The sequence below is a fragment of the Heloderma suspectum genome, chromosome 2 (genome assembly GCF_057233095.1).
Source record: "Heloderma suspectum isolate Gila_16-S chromosome 2, 16-S_ref, whole genome shotgun sequence".
Lineage (NCBI taxonomy): Eukaryota > Metazoa > Chordata > Lepidosauria > Squamata > Helodermatidae > Heloderma > Heloderma suspectum.
Window position 1 is genome coordinate 173,854,203 of NC_139459.1, and position 23,037 is coordinate 173,877,239.

At 46.7% G+C, this 23,037-nt stretch overlaps 2 protein-coding genes across 2 annotated transcripts; one reads left to right on the forward strand and one right to left on the reverse strand.

Moving 5' to 3' along the window:
* The first annotated feature begins 1,661 nt into the window (after nt 1-1,661).
* On the forward strand, nt 1,662-12,364 carry LOC146353304 (chemokine-like protein TAFA-1). Its single transcript, XM_084829713.1, has 6 exons — nt 1,662-1,734; nt 5,591-5,741; nt 9,057-9,211; nt 10,081-10,221; nt 10,968-11,092; nt 11,298-12,364. Exons 1-6 carry the CDS (start codon nt 1,662-1,664, stop codon nt 11,313-11,315), a joined length of 663 nt encoding a protein of 220 aa, XP_084685839.1. The 3' UTR covers nt 11,316-12,364.
* A 178-nt stretch (nt 12,365-12,542) lies between these two features.
* On the reverse strand, nt 12,543-22,958 carry TIMM17B (translocase of inner mitochondrial membrane 17B). Its single transcript, XM_084836186.1, has 6 exons — nt 22,911-22,958; nt 17,221-17,320; nt 15,385-15,448; nt 14,781-14,909; nt 14,559-14,669; nt 12,543-13,055 (listed from the first exon to the last, which is right to left on the reverse strand). Exons 1-6 carry the CDS (start codon nt 22,934-22,936, stop codon nt 12,967-12,969), a joined length of 519 nt encoding a protein of 172 aa, XP_084692312.1. The 5' UTR covers nt 22,937-22,958; the 3' UTR covers nt 12,543-12,966.
* Between the last annotated feature and the right edge of the window lie 79 nt (nt 22,959-23,037).

Here is a 23,037-nt window from a genome sequence, read left to right on the forward strand (position 1 = left end):
GTTGCAACAAAAACAGCGAAGAGTCTTGTGGCACCTTAAAAGACTCAGGCTACAATCCTGTACACATGTACTTGGGAATAAGCCCCACTGGACCCCATAGGACTTACTTCTGAGTAGACATGCATAAGACTGGACTATAACAGGTTTATTATGGCATATGCTTTCAAGAGGCAGTGGTGAGAGAAGCTTCCCCTATCAAAAGTCCACCTGTCGTCTAGGTTTCAAACTTTAATACCTAGAGCAGGGGTCCCTAACCTTTTGGGGTCAGTAGGAACATTTGGAATTTTTTGAGTGTTGTGTGTGCTCTCACAAAATGGCTGCCACAGGGTGTTTTTGTTGTTGTTCAGTCGTGTCCGACTCTTCGTGACCCCATGGACCATAGCACGCCAGGCCTTCCTGTCCTGCGCTCTCTCCCGGAGCGTGCTCAAGTCCATATTCATTGCATCAGTGATGCTATCTAGCCATCTCATCCTCTGCCGTCCCCTTCTCCTTTTGCCTTCAGTCTTTCCCAGCATCAGGGTCTTTTCCAGAGAGTTTTCTCTTCGCATTAGGTGGCCAAAATATTTGAGCTTCAGCTTCAGTATCTGTCCTTCCAATGAGCAGTCAGGGTTGATTTCCTTGAGGATGGACTGATTTGACCTCCTTGCAGTCCAGGGGACTCGTAAGAGTCTTCTCCAGCACCACAGTTCGAAAGCATCAATTCTTCGGCGCTCAGCCTTCCTTACAGTCCAGCTCTCACAGCCATACGTTGCTACTGGGAAAACCACAGCTTTGATTATACAAATCTTTGTCTGCAAGGTGGTGTCTCTGCTTCTTACTATGCTGTCTAGGTTTGCCATAGCTTTCCTCCCAAGGAGCAAGCGTCTTTTAATTTCATGGCTACAGTCACCATCTGGCCATCCATAAAATGGCTGCCATGGTGGGCATGGCCAGTCAGAAAACACATTTCCCAGAAAGCAAACCAGTGAGACTAAAAGATGCGTAACTTTCCGAAGAGCCTAAGTACAAGGCAGAGGCGAGGGCTGAGCTCCAAAACACAAAGCCTCTCTGTTGAACCCAAATGAAGATGGTGCTGGAGAGCTGGACTTTGCTCTGAAGCATGCCAACCTTGCAGGGTTTTTTTTTTAAAAAAAAAATAACATCTTAAGGAAATAAAATAAAAATCAGGAGGGGCAGGAAGCCTGGCCAACACCAAGAGAGATGTCCATGGGTGCATTGGTCCCCATGAGCACCATGTTGGGGACGCCAGCCCTAGAAGAACAGGCATGTAACTGGCATGCCCCCCTCTTGTCCTGGTGCTCTGAAAACATCACATCTCTATTCCCAGCCTTCCCAAAAGGCAACGTAGAAAAATTGCTATATAGAATTGAAAAATGATATCCGGGCCAAATAAAAAGCTCTCATACCTTTAACAGCTGTGCGATAATAGGCAGAATTCCCCCAGTTGCAACATTTCCCATTATGGAGACACTGCAACGAAAAAGACCCTTTGACCCAAACCTGTTTTATTTAAAGGTTGCCTTCCCCAACCTGGTGCCCTCCAGATGTATTAGACTACAACCTCCAGCATCCCCTGGACAACATGGCTGGAGGGCAGCAGCTGGGGAAGGGCGGTTTACATTCTTTTCCTCGTAGCTACTTCTGCCCTTCTTGGCTCACGCATGGCGGATGCCAATCGGAACCGGAAGTGGTGGCTGCGCGGGGAGCTTTTTAAATATCTCTTTGGGCTTGGCGGTACGCTTGCCTTATACTGGCCTCGTTGCCTAGCAACCCATCTCCAACGCTTCCCCGATGCTGCAGGTCAGCCTGTCTGTCATCTGAACAGGCTTCTGCCCTTAAAGGGACCAGCGATAGTTTATAAACCTGATGGCAGGTCCTGGGCCTGTCTCTGTTTTCGGTGGGTGTGAGCTGCTTTGGGAGGCAATAATTCTCTGGACAGCAGGATAAACATTCAGTAAAAATAAATATCCCCATGTGGGAAAGAGCCACCGAACTCCTCAGTTCACTTTGAAAGTGTGGCTGTGGGTTGCCCCACTTCCCCCCCAGCTGCCTGGCAGGGTTCCCTCTGGCCTTTAACACCTTTCTCAACGCATAGTAGTTCAACTGGTGATGTTTTCCCCGTTTCTCCACCTCCATGCTAGGTGTGCTTCACCTATTACATATCTGCCTGTCAGATATTAGAGCAACAGCAGCCCTGTCCGAAAGAAAAGTGGCAGCCGTAGGGTTGACTTGGGGAACTTAACATGCAACAGCGAAGGAACTCCTCTTCCCCCTAGAGGTCCATCAAAATCAGAGCTTGAATACATTGTTTGAGTTGACATTCATCAACCAGTTGTAAGCAGGCACAGTATGCGATTTTAATTTCTGCATAATTTCTATGTTAATTTGAATATGTTCTCCTTTCTCTCACTTCTTATACTGTGATTTAAAAAAAAAAAAACTAAACCTCCTCACTGGAGGACAATTCCTTGCACTAGTTCTGGGACTGGTGTAAAGTTGCACCATTGACGGGGTTGTGGCCTGGAGAAGTAAAGGATATGGAGTAAGTGTGGTCCTCCCCTGAGTCAGCCCCTCCCACCTAAAACTCTGCCACATTTTAGCTGTTGTTCCAGGGTATCTTTGCCACTAGAACAGCTGCACTGGAAGAGTGTTCCACGTGTGTACCTGAGCTGTTCCGCTGCTGTAACAAGCCCAAACAAAAATCTTTTTTCCCTCCCTTCTTGGACATGTCCCTGACCAGGGAACATCTCTATAGGTACAGAAATCTGCATTACTACAACCACCTATCGTTTGGTGGCTTCCCAGCTTTAGTGTGATTTCTTACCCATGCTAAAAGGTTAAAATGCCTCTCCCAAGGCTTGGTTACTGGCAATAACAGCTTTAAGATAAAATATGCTTGTATTTTTGGCCCCACCCCTTTTGCCTTTGGCCCCACCCACCACTAGAATGCAGCCCCTGAGAGCTTCTGGGAAATGGAATTTGGCCCTCTGGCTGAAAGAAGTTCTGCACCCCTGATGTATAGCCTGCCATTTCTGTAACCAGCCTTCATACATCTGTTATTAGAAGACAAGACTTCCGCACTTTTGAGGTGGCAGTTTTACCTTCTAATCCCAGATGGGCAGGGGCTGGCTGTTGTTATTCAGTGAAATTCTGCCCTCTACCTATCTGCTCAGAGGCGAAATATTCATTGTTATTGCCTCAAGTCATGTATTCAAAAACAGGTTGAGGGGCTGAAAGAACAGAGCGCAAATTCAACTGTGGCTAAGACAAGCCAGCTTCCCCTGGGCTTTTTGAAGCCATGACACTTATCTATTTCTGGCTCCCACACCAGGAAGAGTTTGTGGTTTTCAGCAATCAGCCTGTTTTCTTCATGAGACACACACTTCACAAGCCCTCATTAAGCAAATGAACTGCCTTTGTGTATTCGGCTGTGGCCTAGTTTATAAACGGTGCATCGCCCCTCCCCTTTCTCTCACTGTTCTCACTTCAGAAATGTTGGGTCAGGAGCAGACCTCAATTTGAGCTAAGAGGACTCACACACTCATCCTCTCACACCCTCATTTTTAATTGATGCCAGGGCCTCTGCTGACAATTATGATTTATATTGTGGCCATCAGTGGAAATGACAACTTACAGCAGAAGCAAAAAGACAGGCTCCATACCCCTTAAAAAATAATTCATGCAGAAATAGGTTACAAACTACCACCATGCATTCTATGTGCAGAAGTTGACCAGATGGGCAGTTGAATCTTATGTCAACACTGATAATGGTAAAATGACCTCCACCACACCTGGGAGCAGCAGACACAGCTCTGTCCTCCAACCTTGCCACTGGTCACTACCCCTCAGCTCTGCCTAATGATAGGGCTGGCCCTGGGTAGACTAAAGGAAGGGGATCCACAGTTGCTCATCTCCCTTCATCACTAACTTCTGCAACCTCCACCCCACACTGGAAGGGGGAACGGCACTGACTGGCACATTGGGGGGGGATCATGGCTGAGATGGAACAAAACAGAGGAATGTTTGGCAGCACTGGGCGTTGGGGCACAGGATGGGAAAACTAAGAGATGTGAGCAATGATATATTAGAAATTACAGCTTTGTACTCATATGTCCCATGATGTAACTGCATAGGCATATCGCAGTCCTGCACATGTGCATTCATACAGAACAAATCAAGAGTATGTCATGTTATATTTTAAAACATAGGGTAAGCTTCTTGTCCTCATTGCCCTAGAACAGAGGTGAGTGAGGAAGCTCTGGCCCATGAGCTTCTTTTGCAGGCCCCGCCCTTTCTCCCTTCAGCTCTGTGTAGAAACCCCCACTCTTATCTCCAATCAGTGATTGGAGATAAGAGCTGGGATTTCCTTGTTGAGTTCTGAAGGCAGCCTTTTTCAGCCCAGTGCAGGGAAACTCAGATAGGAGCTTTAAAGGCATTTAAACTTCAAATAACCTGCTCTTTAAATTTAAAAGGCATTTAAAGAGCAAGGGGGTGGATCTGCCTTTCTATCAGTGCAAGGGCAGTGCTTGCATAACAGGACTTCTGCATCCTCTCCTCTCCCACTGCACCCTCCAGAACTGCTCCTGTGGACACTCTGAGACAGATTTGGAGGGCATGCTGGTGGGATGAGGGCTGCTACAGCAGGAGGAGGGGACAGAGAAGTTCCATTCTACAAGTGGTATCTGGATCCAACCCAAGGTATTTAAAGCAGTCCTGCAAGGAGAAGGTGTGGAAACACAAGAGGCTTGTGTTTTAAAAGTCTCTTTCTGTGGCTTATGTCTGAACCCCATTTCTGTGGCTTACTCCTGAGTAGACATGCATAGAACTAAGCTTTGGCTTGTATGTCTGAAAGCTGTTGCTTACTCATGGGTAGACACACAAAGTACGGCACTGTCTAGGAAAAACAAATGTAACCTTGAAAATGTGTGCCACCGGCCCTGGCACAGCAAAATGGCTGCAAGCACAAATTAGATGCCTTTCTGGTCAGCACGGAGTATTCCAATGGGTTCTTTTAACTTGGGAGACTCTAGCAGAGTTTATGCTTTGGGATATCAAACTAAAACAGCTACAGAGATCTGTGGTTGCCTGCCTGCCTGCCTGCCTGCCAAATATAATCTTTTGTGGCTCCAACATTTAACACGTCATCCCAAAGTGAGAAACAGTGAAGGCAAGAAAAAAGAAACTGGCAAAGTTCTATCCTGGGCTCATCTCCCAGGGAGAGCGGGGCTGGGATGCCAAGTCTGTAGGAGGAGGCCTTGCGTGGGTGTGTTAGGAGGGCTGTTTGGACACGGAGTATACGGGAAAAGCACAAAGAGAGCCAGTCTGGATAACTAACACACACACACCCTTGTACACCCAGATCAGTCAAACTCAGAAGCTGAAGAATAGGCAGATTCAAAAGCTCACACAAATACTGAGACATCTGCTGGGTTACAGAAGGAGGGCCAGGAGCCAGGACGTTTGGTTCCATCCCCAAATGTGGATGGGAGAGCAGTTTAATTGCTAGATTATAAGGGGTGGGGGTGGGGTGTGATCAGGGCAGATCAAAGCTGCCAGAACTGTTACTTTGGTTCCAGGACTTTGTGCTCAGTGCTTCTCCATCCGCCCTCCCACCAAAACCCTCCCCTGAGTAAGGGAACAGACAGTCAGAACAAAGAGGAAGATGCTTCAGGACTCGAGGAATCCCTCCATGGCTGGGACAGAGAGGTGAGAAAACTTCAGCACTACGGACAGGGTCACAGGTAAGACTCTTCTTTGCACTCTATGAGAAATAGGGGGTTTGAGAGGTTGGGGAACTGGCTCAGAAGGGGACCAAGGGAAGCTACTTCAGTTTTTCAAGACTTTGGCACCAGAGGACATCTGTCAGTATCTCGGTAACAGAAACAGAAGGCAAATAAAAAATATGCACCTCTTACTGAAGGTACTAGTCATTTTCTATATTATTAAAATTTTCAAAACTAAAATGCCATATAGTGTGGTTACTTTTGCTCCCAACACCTAGCGTTAAAGGAGCTCTCAAAAGTCTGAAAGCTTATGTTTTAGTAAGCGATCTCTTCACCTATTCTATCCCTCTCAACTCTTTGGTACTTGCATCCATCTTCATTTGGGGTGTATCAATCCTATGCAGAGTGGTGGATGGACAGGGTATTGAGTTGGATGAAGAACCAGGATCAAACCTGATACCCCTAGTGCACAGGCACAAAGGTTTCTGGTTAGGACTGAGGGCACAATCCTAACCAGAACTTCACAGGCTTGTTGGGCATTGATGAAAGGAGAGGACAGAGCTATATGGAAGCACATCATGGATCTCTGGGATAATGCAAAATATAAAGTATTTAAAACATTTCTAACTATTATTTCTATAGCACCATTTACGTCCATGATGTTTTACTGAGTAACATCATTTTAAAAAAAAAGATCCCTGGTCCAAGGAGCTTACAGTGCAAGTCTTGACTTTAGGGGAAACAGTAGAGTGGGAGGAGGGGAAAACAGATGGGGAAAGGTAAGAGTAACGGGATGCATTTTCCTCACAAAATTGCGCATGATTTTACTTTGATGGTAACTAGTTTGTTCCCGATTCATTCTCATGCTGATTGCACCAATTCCTCTTTCTGCCTGACATGCAAGGCATAGCTATCCCACAGCTCCTTGCAGAAAGTAATGGAACATGGTTGGACACTGGATTATGCACAATAAAGACATATAATTGCTCTAATTGCTGGAACTTTTGCATTCTACAGTAATCAGGCAGTTTTGTATGGTCTAATTTTCTTTTCTTTTCACAAATCCCCATAATCCATCAATGTGTTTTTTAATATTTACAAAGCAAAGTTCAGGATCTCTTAAGTAACAACTAATGTGTGTCAAGTGATCCTGAGCATGCACAGTTGCTTAAGATTTGCTTTAATTATCCTTTACTATTTAAAAGGAAAAGGTTACAGAATCCAAACATATATTCATAAATAGGAGGGGGGGAAATAAGTCAATGAAGTCATAAGAAAAAAGGAAAAGAGGGATCTAATTTAAAATTTAAACAATACAAATCTGTGCTTGAAGATGTAGAACTACTTAATCTATAGTCGAAAGCCTGCATTCTTGATTTAGAACATAAGTGTATTACGAATCAGAGAAGTGTGAATATTACAAATAGTAGAGGCTGTATTCATAGCGGCAAAGTACTAGTGCAAAATACTCTATTGCTCACTATCAGAGCAGAAAAGACCAAGGAAGCATTGTCTAGTCTTGTCTTCTTAGTGGGGGCAGCTAAAGGGTAAAAAACAAGGATGTTTGGCAACAATCCCTCTTAGTAAGGTTGATTTGCATTTGGCAGCATCCCAACAGTTGAAAACAAGGGGCTAAGTACCCCCTCTGTGGTCTGCTGCAAAAATCCTGGGCAATGATTGGAGCATTAACCTTGCTGCATCTGCCCCATGGGTGCCAAGGGAGTCACAACATCCCCATTCCCTTGCTGTGTGGGAAGCCTCTAAGGAATGGGAGATTGGTGGACCACACCCTGGGAATGTCTCAGGCTGCATTACTCTCCCCTCTCATGTACTTCCAGGACAGACCTGAAATCTGCTGGAGAGCAATGAGTCCTGGACTGGTTTCCTTAAAAAAATTTTTAAAAGCGGGGGAAGCATTTGTGTAAGAAACTCAAGCATACACTATCTCATGTGATGAGTTTTGCATATGTGGGTTGTTTTTTTACTGCACAGACAAATGGCAGAAAGCCACCAACTACTTCCCATAATACACGTGTGCGTGCACTTACAATGGTGCACAAGTGATCTATTTGTCCCTACATAGACATGCTATCCAGGTAGGAATTCACATGGGCCCTCTGAGTTATCAAAATCGGGTTTGTCTTTTCTGATGGGGCATATGGAGTTATCAGGGGAAATGTGAGATCTTCCTTCACATGCGTACATATTCATTCATTCCTGTGAGGATGGGGACAGAAAATAAAAGTACTGCCATGTTCATAAACCTCCAACACCAGTGTACTCTGGAAAGGATTTTGTTTTTAGGCATCTAAGCAAGCGTCTCATGTCTGTGTGGTCATGTTTCCCTAGAGCCCAAGACACGGAGACCTGTCAGCCAAGCTTTTAGGGAGCTAATTCAGACTTTCAGAATGACCACTTAATACAGTCCAGAAGGGGCTTTACCACTTCCAAATGCAAGTGGAGGAAATGGCATGTTGGAATGGCCCCTTGCATTAAAAACTCCTCTGCTCACAGCAAATTAGCTCAAGACTACATGATACTGACACATCCAGGAAAGTGTCCTCTTCCAACTGGCATCGAGTCATGTCCAGCTCAAAACCTTTTCTAGGTACAGCCCACCATATCACTAATAGCAAAAATAGGTACAAAACAAGGAACCAGAGCTATGCACCCTATAAGGGGTTTCCTCTACCAAACAGCACTCGGGCGTGTATGGTTTGGAGTGGCCCAAAGCTTGTTATGGGATGGAGAGCCCCAGTTCCTTATTTTCTACCTATTTGGCAGCATAATTGGCATGGGACAGCATGCTTAACAGTGTCCTGCACACTTTTAAAGCTTTGGGCCAGACATGACACAATGCTATCTTGTACAGGACTCTCTCCTGGACATGTGGGTCTATCATTTAAGGTGGCACAGAACTTATTATGGGATTCACACCTCCATTTCTTTATTTGCAATTCTCATCTGGGATCGCCATGCTTTAACATGCATTGCTCAAAAATGAAAGTTTTGATTTGAGAGAATTGTTTATCTTGAAGGGGATGGTCTCCCAGTCGTTAAAATATATGATATAGGGTAGTCATAAGCTTAGTTTGGGGTGCAGGGGCATATCACAGGCTAGTCCTTTTTCAGTTTACTGACAAAGCTGTTTCAGAGTTTTGTACACATAAGGGACTGGGAACTAGTAACCAACATTAGCATCACCTATGAGATCTTTCTCCCCAGTGGAGCAGCTCTTTTTTTTTTGTAGAGGATGAATGAGCACTAGGAGGTAAATTAACAGGATTTTATCCCCATCTCTCTCTTCCCACCCCTTCTTGCTCCCCTCTACAGACATACCACAATGTGCCATTCTGCAGCACTAATCTTAATTTGTGCCACCCTTCTGTGTCAAGGCATCGGTGCTCAGGAGTTCCCCATTCACACGCAACAGCACCATCATGATCAGTACTGGTACCAGACTGCACTGGATCAAATCCCAGTGATCAGTAAGTTGCTTCTCTTCTATGGAAAGGGTTTTGAGCACACAAGCAAAACGTACCTCATTAAGCTGACCTAAGCTGAAGTCCAGCCACATTACTAGGAAAGGGCAGGCCATACATTTGCTGTTTGACACCACTGTGCTTTGCTTACTGGGCAGTTCCAGTACAGATAATTATAACATACATACACACACATATATATATATATATACACGCACGCGCACACACACACACACCCCTCAGTGGTAACAGCACCTGTTTTGCATGCAAAAGGTCCCGAGTTCAATCCTCAGCATCTCCAGGCAGGGCTAGGAAAGAATTATGCCTGCAACACTGGAGAGCCATTTCTGCCAGCCAGTGTCAACAGTACTAGGCTATATGGACCAAGGGTCTGACTCATATAGCGGCTTCCAACAGTCCTATGTAAACTCCTATATACTTCTTGTAGGTCCTCTGTTCTCAAAGTGTGAGCAAGGCCTTCCTTCAGAGGAGCAAGCAGTTGTCAGAATAAAAGCAAGCCTTTCCTTGGGGGTCCCACAGGGCAGGACTGCTTACACTGAAACACCACACAAATGGGAGTACACACAAAATACAGTATTGGGAACAGATCTCAGGCAGCCGATGCTCAGATGTGGTGGGGAAAGATGCTACAGTTTGCTTGTAGTGGCCACCTGCCAATGAGGGAGACAGAGCATGGGGGAGGACCAGAAGGTGCCATTGCGGCGCTGGGGCCAGAAATGTTGCTCTCGCAGACCTTAGAAGTAGCTGACAAAAGTGGAGCACGCAGAACCTTGATGCTGGGTTCCAAAAGAAAAAGGGGGTCTCGATGGCTTCCTCCTCTCCAGCCTCTCCTCTCTACTTGCTCCCCACCCAAGGTGGAGGCACTTGCAAGGTGATTGCTGTCCGCCGCTGCTGCAACCGCAACCACATTGAAGAGCGGTCCCAAACCATCCAGTGTTCCTGCCTCCCAGGGAAAGTAGCTGGGACAACCCGCGGCAAACCTTCTTGCGTAGACAGTAAGTGGTGGGAGCTCAGGCCACCTCCTTGCAACCCCCCAGGAAAGAGGGAAATCCAAGAGGATCAAGGAAGAGCCAGGAACCAAGACACCTGGGGAGGGAAGAGAATGGAGGAGATATTGGAGAGGGGATGAGAATACTGAAGAAGTGTGAAGGTGCCCATTTCCTTTTAGAGGGACAGATCAGGATGCTGGTGGGGGTAAAGATAATCAAGCAAGAGAATGCAGGGAAGGAAGATTAAAGAGGTTGAAACTACAGGTCATTTTATGAGAGATGAGGATACAGGGGCAGTAAGAGAAACTGAACTTTGTAGAGAGTCCCTTGGGCAAGATGCAAGGGAATAAGGGATGGCTACTGAAAGCCAGTATTTGCTTTAATGGTATGCTTAAGGCATGCTATTTTTATACTCTAATCGGCCTCAAGTCTTTAGGAAAGAGCAGGATACAAATCTTACTTTAAAATAGCCTGGTTCACACATGGCATCAGATTGTACAGCCTGTGGCCCAGGAAGAAGTTCAGGGTCCTTGCACCTGCTCCTGGCCTATAACGTCCCCCATCCCAAAGGGTCTGGATGGACTGCAGAGGCTATCCACTTTGAGACCAAATGAAACATGAACCCCCACGCTCCAGAAACCTAGTGAAGCGCCTAAACCATTTGATTCCCCACGTGGGGCAAGCTAAAGAAGGCAGTGAATAGCCAAAAAAACAAGCAGCAGCAGAGACAGATGCTTATCTCTTCTCTGCAGCCTCCATCGTAACAGGGAAGTGGTGGTGCGACATGGAGCCCTGCCTGGCCGACGAGGAGTGCAAAGCGTTGCCAGACAATTCAGGCTGGATGTGCTCCCAAGGAAATCGTGTCAAAACTACCAAGGTACTATAGCCCCTCACATCCCCTCACCCTGCCCCCCAGGTGAAGCCCATGTTAGGCAAATATGTACACTGCCTCGTTTACTGCCTCCCAGCTGCCTACCCCACTTTACAGGCCTGTGCTCTGTTTTATTAAGCAGCTCTCGTGGACAGCTGGATGAGGCCTACTCCAATCTCAATTTGACAACTTGTGTTGGTTTCCTTTCCAGATCCATCCCAGGCACTGAAGCTTGAAGCCCATCTCCCAAGTGGCCAAGGCAGATATCTAATCATGGGCAAGGGCTTTGCTATGAGTGCTTGCTCCCACACTCAGGGAGGATGATGCAGCAGGCAAAGGACATGGAGAAAGCCACAATGCTCAAATGACTGCTATGGGGAAGATCTAGTGACCCAGGCTTGGGCTTGGATGCCTTTTCAAAGGGAGCTGCTGCTCTTGTGGGTAGCTGGGAAATGGAATCAAAGACCTGCCACTTTTATCGGAGGAAAGGCTCAAGTCTATTCCGCTTCATTAGCAGCATGTCAGCTCAAGCCCTTCTGTCCATCCAGCAATGCCTCCTCATACGAGGCACGCATCTGCTCGCACTCTCCCACCCCACCCAGCTGCTTTGGCAGACATCTAAACTGTCCAGGACAGAAGCCAAATAGCCAGTTTGTATTTACACCTGCAACACATAATACATACAATCTTTCTTTTAAAAGATCTTAAAATACAAGTAACCCAAAGATCAGGGGATTTGTAGTCTGGAAAGTAGGCTGTATCGGGCCCAGCTCTATGAAGCAGGTCAGCACCCCATTCTAATAAGCATCACAGCAAATGCACTTTAAAAGAAAAGTAGGATTTTTTTTTAAAACAAATCCCAGGTTAATAGGCTTTTGTACTAACAACGGGGGCAGATAGCCCACTGGGACCCAGCATCCTAAGCACATAAAAGTGCAACCAAAGTTCTCTTTGAGGATCAGAGGCAGTTTAGCTTACATGTGGTAGGTGACATCAACCTGGATGAACTTCCGATCATTCTGCACCCACAGGATGCTGGGTGGAAACTGCACGTGGACAAGAGGCTCCATAACTCACTCTCTCTGCCCCTCCAACCTGCCTTGGTAAGAAACTTTAAAGATGCTGGAGGTAGGTGTGCCACATTATCAGGATAAACCTTGGCTCCAGGGCAGGCCTGCACAACCTGTGACCCTCCAAGACAAATGCTGCCCACCAATCATGTTATTACTGTGGCCTGCAGGGCTGTATTTGGCTTAGTAGTTCAAGAACCATGAAGGTCTGGCTTAGGGCAAAAAGATACAGATCACCAGATATCCCCATCTCAGGGACACATTTCTGTGCTTCTTGCTACACTGGCATAGCTTCTGCTGGCTACAATCGCACCTCCTTACCTAACATACAAGGCCTGTGAAAGCAAGGGACAGACTGCTTTGCCTACCGATTTTTGCATGCTAACCAGGGAGGGACTCTCCAACATAACAGAGAAAGCAGGAGGAAACCCCACCACCACCACCACCAAACCAGAAAGCCAGGAAAACAGCCCTTCTGAAGTCTTTTATCACAGTCAATTCATCACCACCACACCCCGAGAACCTACATGCTGAGAAATGTCATCCGAGGATCTGGAATCGTTCACCCTGGGTAGGCTCTGGCTTCCCCAGATCATGTAGAACTAATTCTGGGGCACATCATTCCACGACCCGAAGCCCCCCACAGAGAGGTAGATATTACAGCCCACCCACCCATTTACGAAAATTCGAGGAATCAAATCCCTTGCATGCTGTTTGTTTGTGCTGTTGGGTGATGGTATTGAGTAGCTTCAAGGGGAAATTCCTGCCCCATCCCTGCAAAAACAGAAGGATCCCTGGGCCCAAAGGGCTTCACTGATAGTGTCCATAGCTTGGGTATCCTGGAGGTGGTGAGCCATCCTTGGGAGGCAGCTGACTGGGATCTTCTCCAAAGGGGTTGGCTAACAAGTAAAGAAGAATGAACAGTTAGTGACAAGCTGAAGATGGGGGTGCAATCACTTATGGGGCTTGAGCAGTTGAGTACACCTCTTTTGGAGGATGGAAAACAGCGGAGCATGCTGCCAGGAGGAGAGATGTGGGTTTCGGTGAGGGTGACTCATTAAATAAAGTGAAAAATCCCAACTTTTGTTGCAAGAAAATTCAGAACAGGTTGAAATGCAAACCTGTAAAAAAAAAAGAAGGGGTGGGTGCCAGACGTTGTGGGAAGGGAGTGCAACTTCTACATGCATTTATAGAACCACTAGCAAAATGCCCAAGGCTACGAAACAAGTGGTGGGTGTGGAAGGTCTTGATTTTGCAGTGGGGGTGAGGAATGACAAGCACCCATGCCCATTATAGCACCAACCTCACTGTAAAGGCTGGAGGCAGGGTTTGCCTCACAGCAACACTGTCTGTCACCAAAGGTGGCCTTTTATGTTCCTCTGTATGACAGAATGGCAGCCACAAACTTGCAAGGGAAAAATTAAAGGGGTGCAGAGGCAGGAGTTGAGTTAGAGGTGCTCTCTGCCCCTGATAAAAGAGAATCTGGGAAGCTCATCAGGCTTTGCTTTATCCCTGGTGGGTTCCCAACTTAATCTTATTTATTTTGCCCTACAGAACTCAGTGCAAGCTATTGAGAACTTGGTCCACCCCTTAATGTGTATGGAAACCAGGGGGAGACTTGTGTATGATTGTGATGCTAGAACAGCCTTCCCCAACCTGGTGTGCTCCAGATGTTTTGGCCTACAATTCCCATCACCCCGATAATTGGCTATGTTGACTGAGGCTGATGGGAGTTGTAGTCCAACACATCTGGGGGGCACCAGGTTGGGGAAAGCTGTGGCAGAATGCAATGGAATCCTGGGAACATCCTTTTAAGAAGACAAGACTGGAAAGGTAGGACCCCCGCTCCCCCTGCCAGCCCCAAAGCAGGATCCCACCAATTCCCACCCACCACAAAGGGATCAGTCCGCATAATCCTCACTACCACTGAGCCATAAGCAGACAACAGGGGCGGATAAGAAGCTCTGTGTCAGTGTGCCTGCCCAGCAAAGAAGCCCTCCAAATGCATCCTTCTTGGACAGGGTGGGGAACCTCTTTCAGCCCGAGAGTCGAACTCAATTCTGGAGAAGCTCTCGGGGGCCGCATTCCAGTGGTGGGTGGGTCCAAAGACAAAACAAGTAGGGCCAAAAATACCAGCATATTGTAGCTTAAAGCTCTTACTTAAGGAGAGGCATTTCAACCTTTTAGAGTAAGAACTGCAAAGAAGTCAAGAAAACACTAAACTATCAGTGGTTGGGGAAAGGGGCCGTGACCATCTGGGGAGCCCTGTAGGGATGGATTGGGACCCCAAAAGGGCTGGATTTGGCCCAAGCCTACTGTTTCCCCACCCCTGTTCTAGGAGAATTCTCGGTGCCCTGGCCTTCTGCCTTGCGGGCACCCCAAGACCTGACATTAGAACTTACGATTCTGGAACTGCTGGGCTGTGTACCTGGTCAGCAAAATCCCAACGCCTTCTATTAGGGCAAGCAAGATGCCTCCCATCATAGCTGAGCCTACCATGGCTAATGGACCACCTAAGGGGGAAAAACAGCCAGTTACAAACCCCTGGTTCAGCATTCGGCCACAGAAGATGAAGTGAAAGGGCAGCGATGCTATGTTTTGCAAGGTGAAGGACTACCACTTACTGCGTGACGCTAGCACAGCCCCAGTGAGTGCCCCACTGGTGATGGAGTTCCAAGGATCCTCCTTGCCCCGCATCTTCACCAGGCCGCAGTCAATGGTGGAGAACAGCCCGCCCCACACTGCAAAGCTGCCTGTGTGGAGAATGAGGGAGAGCATTCGCAGTCACCAGCTGAACACAGAGCTGTTCATAATTGGCACCAAAAGAGCTTTTAACATTCTGCTCCAAGCAAACCCAACTCCTTGGTTTATATCGTATCAATTTATTCTGTGCACAGGCTGAACTGGATTGATACAGGGCAGAATCTGAAACCCGTTGGCAAAGAACGTGGCTGCGTTAGGGGGAGAAATTTTACCCTGAGTAAGTTAGGCTGAAAGATAAGAGACTGGTCCAGTGTCACCCAGTGAGTTTCCAAGGCAGAGAGGGGACTTGAACTTGGTCTTCCTAGTCCTCATTCAACACTTTAACCACAACTCTGGCTCTCCTTGAAAATGAAACGAATTCCCAACTCCCTCACCCCACAATGTGATCCATCTATGGATACACACACACACACACACACACACACACACACACACCCCGCTCAAGAGCCAGGACCTTTCTCTTACCTCCAATCTGTGGCGCTCTGACTCTGATCGCATTCATGCTGCCTTTGAACCGATGTCTGACACCCTAGACAAGAAGAAACCACAGGCTCCTCTACTCAGACAGGGGCATTCAGAAAGTCAAATCACTGCAGATGGAGGGAGAAAACCTCATCCTGAAGAACTCCCAGTTTAGGATACAGAAGGTTGCAAAGAGAAGAAACAGAAGAGAGCCAAGACAGCCCAACACAACAGTATCATGATCTCCAAGCCCTGTGACACCCCTCCCACACACATACACACTACTGGGGAGCCAGAAACCACAGCAATCCATGGAAGGTAGATAGGCTTAGAGTGTCTCTGCCAGTTTTCCACCAAAACCACCTGATCTCAGTTTCAGCTGCCCAGTGCAATAATTTCCCCCTTTACCCCAGGTTCCCCTTTCCTGTGTTTCATGCCAGGAATGGCTATCCTATGCTAAGTGCCCCTGCCAAATGAATTGGAACAGGTAACTACCAGGGAGAAGGCATCTTCAGCAGTGGCATCCAAGTTATGAAACAGCCTTCCCAGAGAGGCTCACCTGGTGCCATCCCTGCAGTCTTTTCAGCACCAGGTGAAGACATTTTATGCAGGCCTATTAAAGTAATTCAGGCCTCTCAGTTTTAAAGCCAGTGTTTTTCTTTTGGAATTGCTGCAAATTTTACTTCTTGTATTTTGTGTTGATTTTGATTTTAGAGCTTTATGTTCTGTTTTGTATCTAAATTGTTTTTATGATTGTTTATGAGTGGCATACAAATGCTGTAAATAAGTAAAAAATGAATAAATATCCCCTACCCCATGCAGCAAGCAAAGGGCAGTGGAAAGATGCTAGTGTTAGCAAGGATCATCTACGGTTTTGCAGGACGACTGAAGTAGTTATGGTGAGTCCTGAAACCCATACCATGAGCCTTTTGACACTAGTCCTGTTGAGATGCAGATTTCTGCAATTAGCTGTGTATTTAAAGTAGGGGTTAGCAACTTGTGGCCGTCCAGATGTTTTGGCTTACAACTCTCATCAGCCCTAGCCAGCATAGCCAATGGTGAAGAATGGTGGGAGTAGCAGGCCACAAGTTGCCCACCCCTGATTTAAAGTTTCTCTTTCCCCAACATATGAATCTGGGATATAAAACATGGTCCAAGAAGAGCACGCTTAGGGCCAAACTAGATGAGACATTAGGAAATCAGTGACTGGATCTCCTGTGTTTCTCCTGCCCCCCGCTCAAAGTTAAAGTTATCCCTCCAAGCAGGGATAAGCTTGGAGCTGGCTGGGAAGGAAGGTGTTCCACTCAGAGTCCAGAGCCCAGCTCTGGAAAATGCTGGTAGTTGCCAGAACTACAAATATAGCGGCCACTTTTGTGGAATCCTGCCTCCTGCCCATATCTTTTCTTACCTAATGTCTGGCCCCCACTGACAATCAGAAATGTTGCAATTAGATCACCCTCCATCTCAAGTGAGCAAGCCCACAGGCAAAAGCTACAGAAAAAGTAAAAAATCCCCAGTATCATTGACTACCCTAACTTAAGGTAAAATTCCTTCAAGGCCCCCTATATGCACTAGCACCTTCACAACTACTTTTATTATTTCTAAAGCATTTGCAAAACAAAATGTTGCACAATACATACAAATTAAAGACAAGCCCTGCCCCCACGGTTACAACACAATGGACAGCGAAAGGGAAGGGACATAAGTATGGAACAATTTTAGGATGGATCCATTAACAGGAGCCAATCTGAACTAGGGTTCTTCTGCAGTCCACCCACCACACATCCAGTCACTTACAGCTCAAAGGAAAGAGAAGGGGAGAGAAGTGTTGGGACTCACCACTGGAGCATTGCGGAAGCCCTTGACAGCCTGGAAGACGCCCCCGCCAATCATCCCCATGGTGAAGGCGCCACCGCAGTCATCCACAATCCTCCACGGGCTGCCAGACGGATAGAGAAGGGAAGTTAGTGCCGGTTGCTCCTGCAGAAATCCCTGGAAATGGTGAGCCAAGAACAGGCTCACCAGTAATATGGGGGCAGGGGGGAGAGGTGTTGTGTCAAAAAGGGCCTTAAGAGATCTTAGGGAAAAAACGTAATTACTTCAGAGATACGGTAATCCATGCCCCTGAACTTTTAATGGTTTGGTTCCCATTCTTGGAATATGCCAGCATGGTCTATCTCAGCTTTCTCCAAACTAGTGACCTCCAGATGTGTTGCGATTACAACTTCCACTGAGCCAAGCTAGCTGGCTGGAAATGGTGGGAATTGTAGTTCAATGTCTGGAGGCCACCAGGCTAAGTATGGCTAGTCTATCCTACGGCCAATAAATACAATTCAATAAATCTAAATAAGAGTTTTTTGTTACATTTTTAGTTACCTCACTTTAAAAAGACCCAAGATGACTTGCAACAAAATTATTAAAACATACAAAACCTATAATAGCAAAAAATAATTTCTACTAAAAATACTAAAACGTAAGAAAACTAAACATCAGTACACCACAACCAAAACAACTGATGCATAAAAATCCCATCATATGCCTCCAAATGCCTGAGAGTAAAGTCTTGACCTGGCACTTTAAAGATGACAAGGTTGGTGACAGGCGGGCCTCACTGGGGAGACTGTTCCACAGTTGGGAATGACCACTGAAAAGCTTCCTCCCCCTTGCTGCCATCCTCCAGACTTCCTTTGGGGGAAGCACACTTACCATCTTTGATGCAACTCTGATCTATTTTTTTCTACTGTTTAAATGTATCTTTGCAATTTGATTTCAAGGAGGATGGAGGAGGGTTTGAAAGGATTTTATTTTGCTTCTTTGCTTGTGAGAAGTATTGTTTACATGAAAATAAATAAATAAATCTTAAAATAATAATAATAATAATAATAATGCCACACACAAACCCCGGCAACCAGAATACAGTGAGGATCAGGTAAGCAGGTGATGAGAACATATTTGAAATAGTCAGTCAAATCATTTTTTTCTTTACAAACTGCACAGACACTAGAAGCAGCTCCACACTTAAAAGAAATTGCATTCTCTATGGGTATATTGGTGTTGCACATATAGCTCCCCAACATATGCACACAAGCACTGAAGGGGCTTCATGTATTTGCTGGAGGAAACACCAGTGTTACAACTGCCACATAAAGTGTGGTGTGAGCCACTCTGACTGAAGGGAACTAGGTGTTCTGACATAGCGAAAACTATGGCCATGAAGACATCCAGCAACTATCTCAATCAGGAGCTGACCAGCAAGCTCCTGAATGAGAGTTTGCATGGAGATGGAGGTTTACAAACTCCAGGCTAAAGACGCTCAAAAAGGCTCAAACAATTAAGCAGAAGATTCAGTGCATGGAGACAGCAGAAAGCCAGATGTGCAGGAAATGGGATGCACTTGGGTTAAGTAGTTCTGGGCGCAAAATACCCACTCACTCAGCCACAAAGCTCACAGGGGGAATCTCATGTCAGTTTATTATCTCTCAGCATTGTTGATGAGGAGCTCTGTTAAATTCAAAACTTGCTTGCTTCTTTGTACTTTTCTGTTGGGCCTCCTACAGTGGAACCCTATACATGTCTACTCAGAAGTAAGTCCCACTGAGCACAATGGGGTTTACACCCTTCATGGATCACTGCCTTGTTGTGGCGAAGGGGCTTGCGTAACTCAGTGAAGCCATAAGCTATGCCGTGCAGGGCCACCCAAGACGGACAGGTCATGGCAGAGAGTTCTGACAAAATGTGGTCCACTGGAGAAGGAAATGGCAACCCACTCCAGTATTCTTGCCAAGAAAACGCCATGGAACGTATCACAAGGCTAAAAGATATGACGCCGGAAGATGAGCCCCTCAGGTCGGAAGGTGTCCAATATGCTACTGGGGAAGAGCAGAGGGTATTTCCAAGTAGTGCCAGAAAGAGTGAAGCGGCTGGGCCAAAGCCGAAAGGACACTCAGCTGTGGATGTGTCTGGTGGTGAAAAGAAAATCCGATGCTGTAAAGAACAATATTGTTTAGGAACCTGGAATGTCAGATCAATGAATCAAGGTAAGCTGGAGGTGGTCAAACATGAGATGGCAAGATTGAACATCAACATCTTGGGAATCAGCGAACTCAAACGGACAGGCATGGGCGAATTTAATTCAGGTGACCATCATATCTACTATTGTGGGCAAGAATCCCTTAGAAGAAATGGAGTAGCACTCATAGTCAACAAAAGGGTGGGAAAAGCAGTACTGGGGTACAGGGGTACAATCTTACTAAAAAGTACTGGGGTACAATCTTAAAAATGATAGAATGATCTCAGTACGAATCCAAGGCAAACCATTCAACATCACAGTAATTCAAGTCTATGCCCCAACCACTGAGGCCGAAGAAGCTGAGGTTGATCGGTTCTATGAAGACCTACAACACCTTCTAGAACTAACACCAAAAAAAGATGTCCTTTTCATCATAGGGGATTGGAATGCTAAAGTAGGAAGTCAAGAAATCACCGGGATAACAGGCAGGCATGGCCTTGGTGTACAAAACGAAGCAGGACAAAAGCTAATAGAGTTTTGCCAAGAGAACATGCTGATCATAGCAAACACTCTTTTCTAACAGCACAAGAGGCGACTCTACACATGGAGATCACCAGATGGTCAATATCGAAATCAGATTGATTATGTACTTTGCAGCCAAAGATGGAGAAGCTCCATACAGTCAGTAAAAACAAGACCTGGAGCTGACTGTGGCTCAGATCATGAGCTGCTTCTTGCAAAATTTCAGCTTAAATTGAAGAACATAGGGAAAACCACTAAACCGTTCAGGTATGACCTAAATCATATCCCTTATGAATATACAGTGGAGGTGACGAATAGATTTCAGGGATTAGACCTGATAGACAGAGTGCCTGAGGAACTATGGATGGAGGTCCGTAACATTGTTCAGGAGGCAGCAACGAAATCCATCCCAAAGAAAAAGAAATGCAAGAAAGCAAAGTGGCTGTCTGATGAGGCTTTACAAGTAGCTCACGAAAGAAGGGCAGTGAAAAGCAAGGGAGAAAGGGGAAGATATATCCAACTGAATGCAGAGTTCCAGAGAATAGCAAGGAGAGACAAGAAGGCCTTCTTAAATGAACAATGCAAAGAAATCGAGGAAAACAACAGAATGGGAAAGACTAGAGATCTCTTCAAGAAAATTGGAGATCTCAAGGGAACGTTTTGTGCAAAGACGGGCATGATAAAGGACAAAGAAGGCAGGGACCTAACAGAAGCAGATGAGATTAAGAAGAGGTGGCAAGAATACACAGAAGAACTATACAGGAAAGATCTGAATGTCCCTGATAGCCATGATAGTGCGGTCACTGAACTTGAGCCGGACATCCTAGAGAGTGAAGTCAAGTGGGCCTTAGGAAGCATTAGTAACAACAAAGCTAGCAGAGATGACAGTCTTCCAGCTGAGCTATTTAAAATCCTAAAAGATGATGCTGTTAAAGTGCTGCATTCAATATGCCAACAAATCTGGAACACTCAACAGTGGCCACAAGACTGGAAAAGGTCAGTTTACATTCCAATTCCAAAGAAGGGCAATGCCAAAGAGTGTTCAAACTACCGCACAATTGCGCTCATTTCACATGCCAGCAAGGTGATGCTCAAAATCCTACAAGCTAGGCTTCAGCAGTATGCGAACCGAGAACTACCGGAAGTACAAGCTGGGTTTCGAAGAGGCAGAGGAACTAGAGATCAAATCGCCAACATTCGCTGCATCATGGAGAAAGCAAGAGAAATCCAGAAAAACGTCTATTTCTGCTTCATTGACTATGCTAAAGCCTTTGATTGTGTGGATCACAACAAACTCTGGCAAATTCTTAAAGTGATGGGAGTACCAGACCACCTTACCTGTCTCCTGAGAAACCTGTACGAGGGTCAAGAAGCAACAGTAAGAACCAGAGCTGGAACAACCGATTGGTTCAAAATTGGGAAAGGAGTACGACAAGGCTGCATATTGTCGCCCTGCTTATTTAACTTATATGCAGAGTACATCATGAGAAATGCCGGGTTGGATGAATCAGAGGTCGGAATTAAGATTGCTGGGAGAATTATCAACAACCTCCGATATGCGGACGATACCACCCTAATGGCAGAAAGCGAAGAGGATCTCAAGAGCCTCTTGTTGAGAGTGAAAGAGGAGAGTGCAAAAGCTGGTTTGAAACTCAACATTAAAAAAACTAAGATCATGGCATCTGGCCCCATCACTTCCTGGCATATAGAAGGGGAAGAAATGGAAGCAGTGACAGATTTTACTTTCTTGGGCTCCAAGATCACCACAGACGGTGACTGTAGCTATGAAATTAAAAGACGCTTGCTCCTTGGGAGGAAAGCTATGGCAAACCTAGACAGCATAGTAAGAAGCAGAGACATCACCTTGCCGACAAAGGTCCGTCTAATCAAAGCTATGGTTTTCCCAGTAGTAATGTATGGCTGTGAGAGCTGGACTATAAGGAAGGCTGAGCGCCGAAGAATTGATGCTTTCGAACTGTGGTGCTGGAGAAGACTCTTACGAGTCCCCTGGACTGCGAGGAGGTCAAATCAGTCCATCCTAAAGGAAATCAACCCTGAGTGCTCATTGGAAGGACAGATACTGAAGCTGAAGCTCCAATATTTTGGCCACCTAATGCGAAGAGAAAACTCCCTGGAAAAGACCCTGATGCTGGGAAAGACTGAAGGCAAAAGGAGAAGGGGACGGCAGAGGATGAGATGGCTAGATAGCATCACGGATGCAATGAATATGAACTTGAGCACGCTCCGGGAGAGAGCGCAGGACAGGAAGGCCTGGCGTGCTATGGTCCATGGGGTCACGAGGAGTCGGACACGACTGAACGACTGAACAACAACAACAAGTAGACATAGGACTGCAGCCATACAAAGCCATTCTACTCCTGTTTTGTTTGTTTTTCCTTAGGGGAGGGGGAGAGAAGGGCAAGGTTGAAAAAAGCCAGCGTGGCATAGCAGCAACCATCAGACTTAGACTGGAGAGACCCAGGTTCAAATCCTGTTTCAGCCACCAAGCTCAACGGTCAGACTTGGGGCCAGTTGCTCCCCCTCAACCGACCTTACCCTACCCCACAGGGTTGCCGTGGCAGTGATAAAATGGGATAAACCAGCCTTCCCCAACCTGGCGCCCTCCAGATTTTCGGACCACAACTGCCAGCATGCTAGCTGAAGGGACGCTGGGAGCTGTAGTCCAACGCATCTGGGGGGCACCAGGTTGGGGAAGGCTGCAGGTTGGGAAGGCTGGCCGATAACCCCTCCCCATTCATGTCGGCCTGAATCCTTGGAGGGCAGGGCGAGATACAAACGTGCCACTGAATTACTTAGCCAGGCAGCCGGTGCATTAGCACGAGGGCCGCCCCTCCCGCCACAGAGGGGGCCTGGCATTAACCTCGCCCCGCCCAGAGCCCCGGAGAAGCGAACGCCGGTTAGCACCGGCCACGGCCAACCCCTCCCCGTGAGGCCAGGGCGGGGAACCCCAGCCAGTCCCTCCGCCCTCCCCGGTTACCAGGGCTCCCGGGCATATTCCTCCATAGCGCTCAGCCGCAGGCTCCACGGGTCATGTGACGGGGGGAAACGATCGGCCCGGGTCACGTGCTGAACGGTGATTGGCCGTCTGGAGGCACGTGAAAGGG

Coding starts and splice junctions, on each gene's coding strand:
- TIMM17B (XM_084836186.1), bottom strand. CDS start 22,936: ATGGAGGAATATGCCCGGGAGCCCTG. Junction 15,449..17,220: donor GCTTCCGCAATGCTCCAGTG/GTGAGTCCCAAC, acceptor CTTCTTGTCTAG/GGTGTCAGACATCGGTTCAA. Junction 14,670..14,780: donor GGCTGTGCTAGCGTCACGCA/GTAAGTGGTAGT, acceptor TTTCCCCCTTAG/GTGGTCCATTAGCCATGGTA.
- LOC146353304 (XM_084829713.1), top strand. CDS start 1,662: ATGGCGGATGCCAATCGGAACCGGAAGTGGTGGCTGCGCGGGGAGCTT. Junction 1,735..5,590: donor ATATCTCTTTGGGCTTGGCG/GTACGCTTGCCT, acceptor CTTTGTGCTCAG/TGCTTCTCCATCCGCCCTCC. Junction 10,222..10,967: donor CAAACCTTCTTGCGTAGACA/GTAAGTGGTGGG, acceptor TCTTCTCTGCAG/CCTCCATCGTAACAGGGAAG.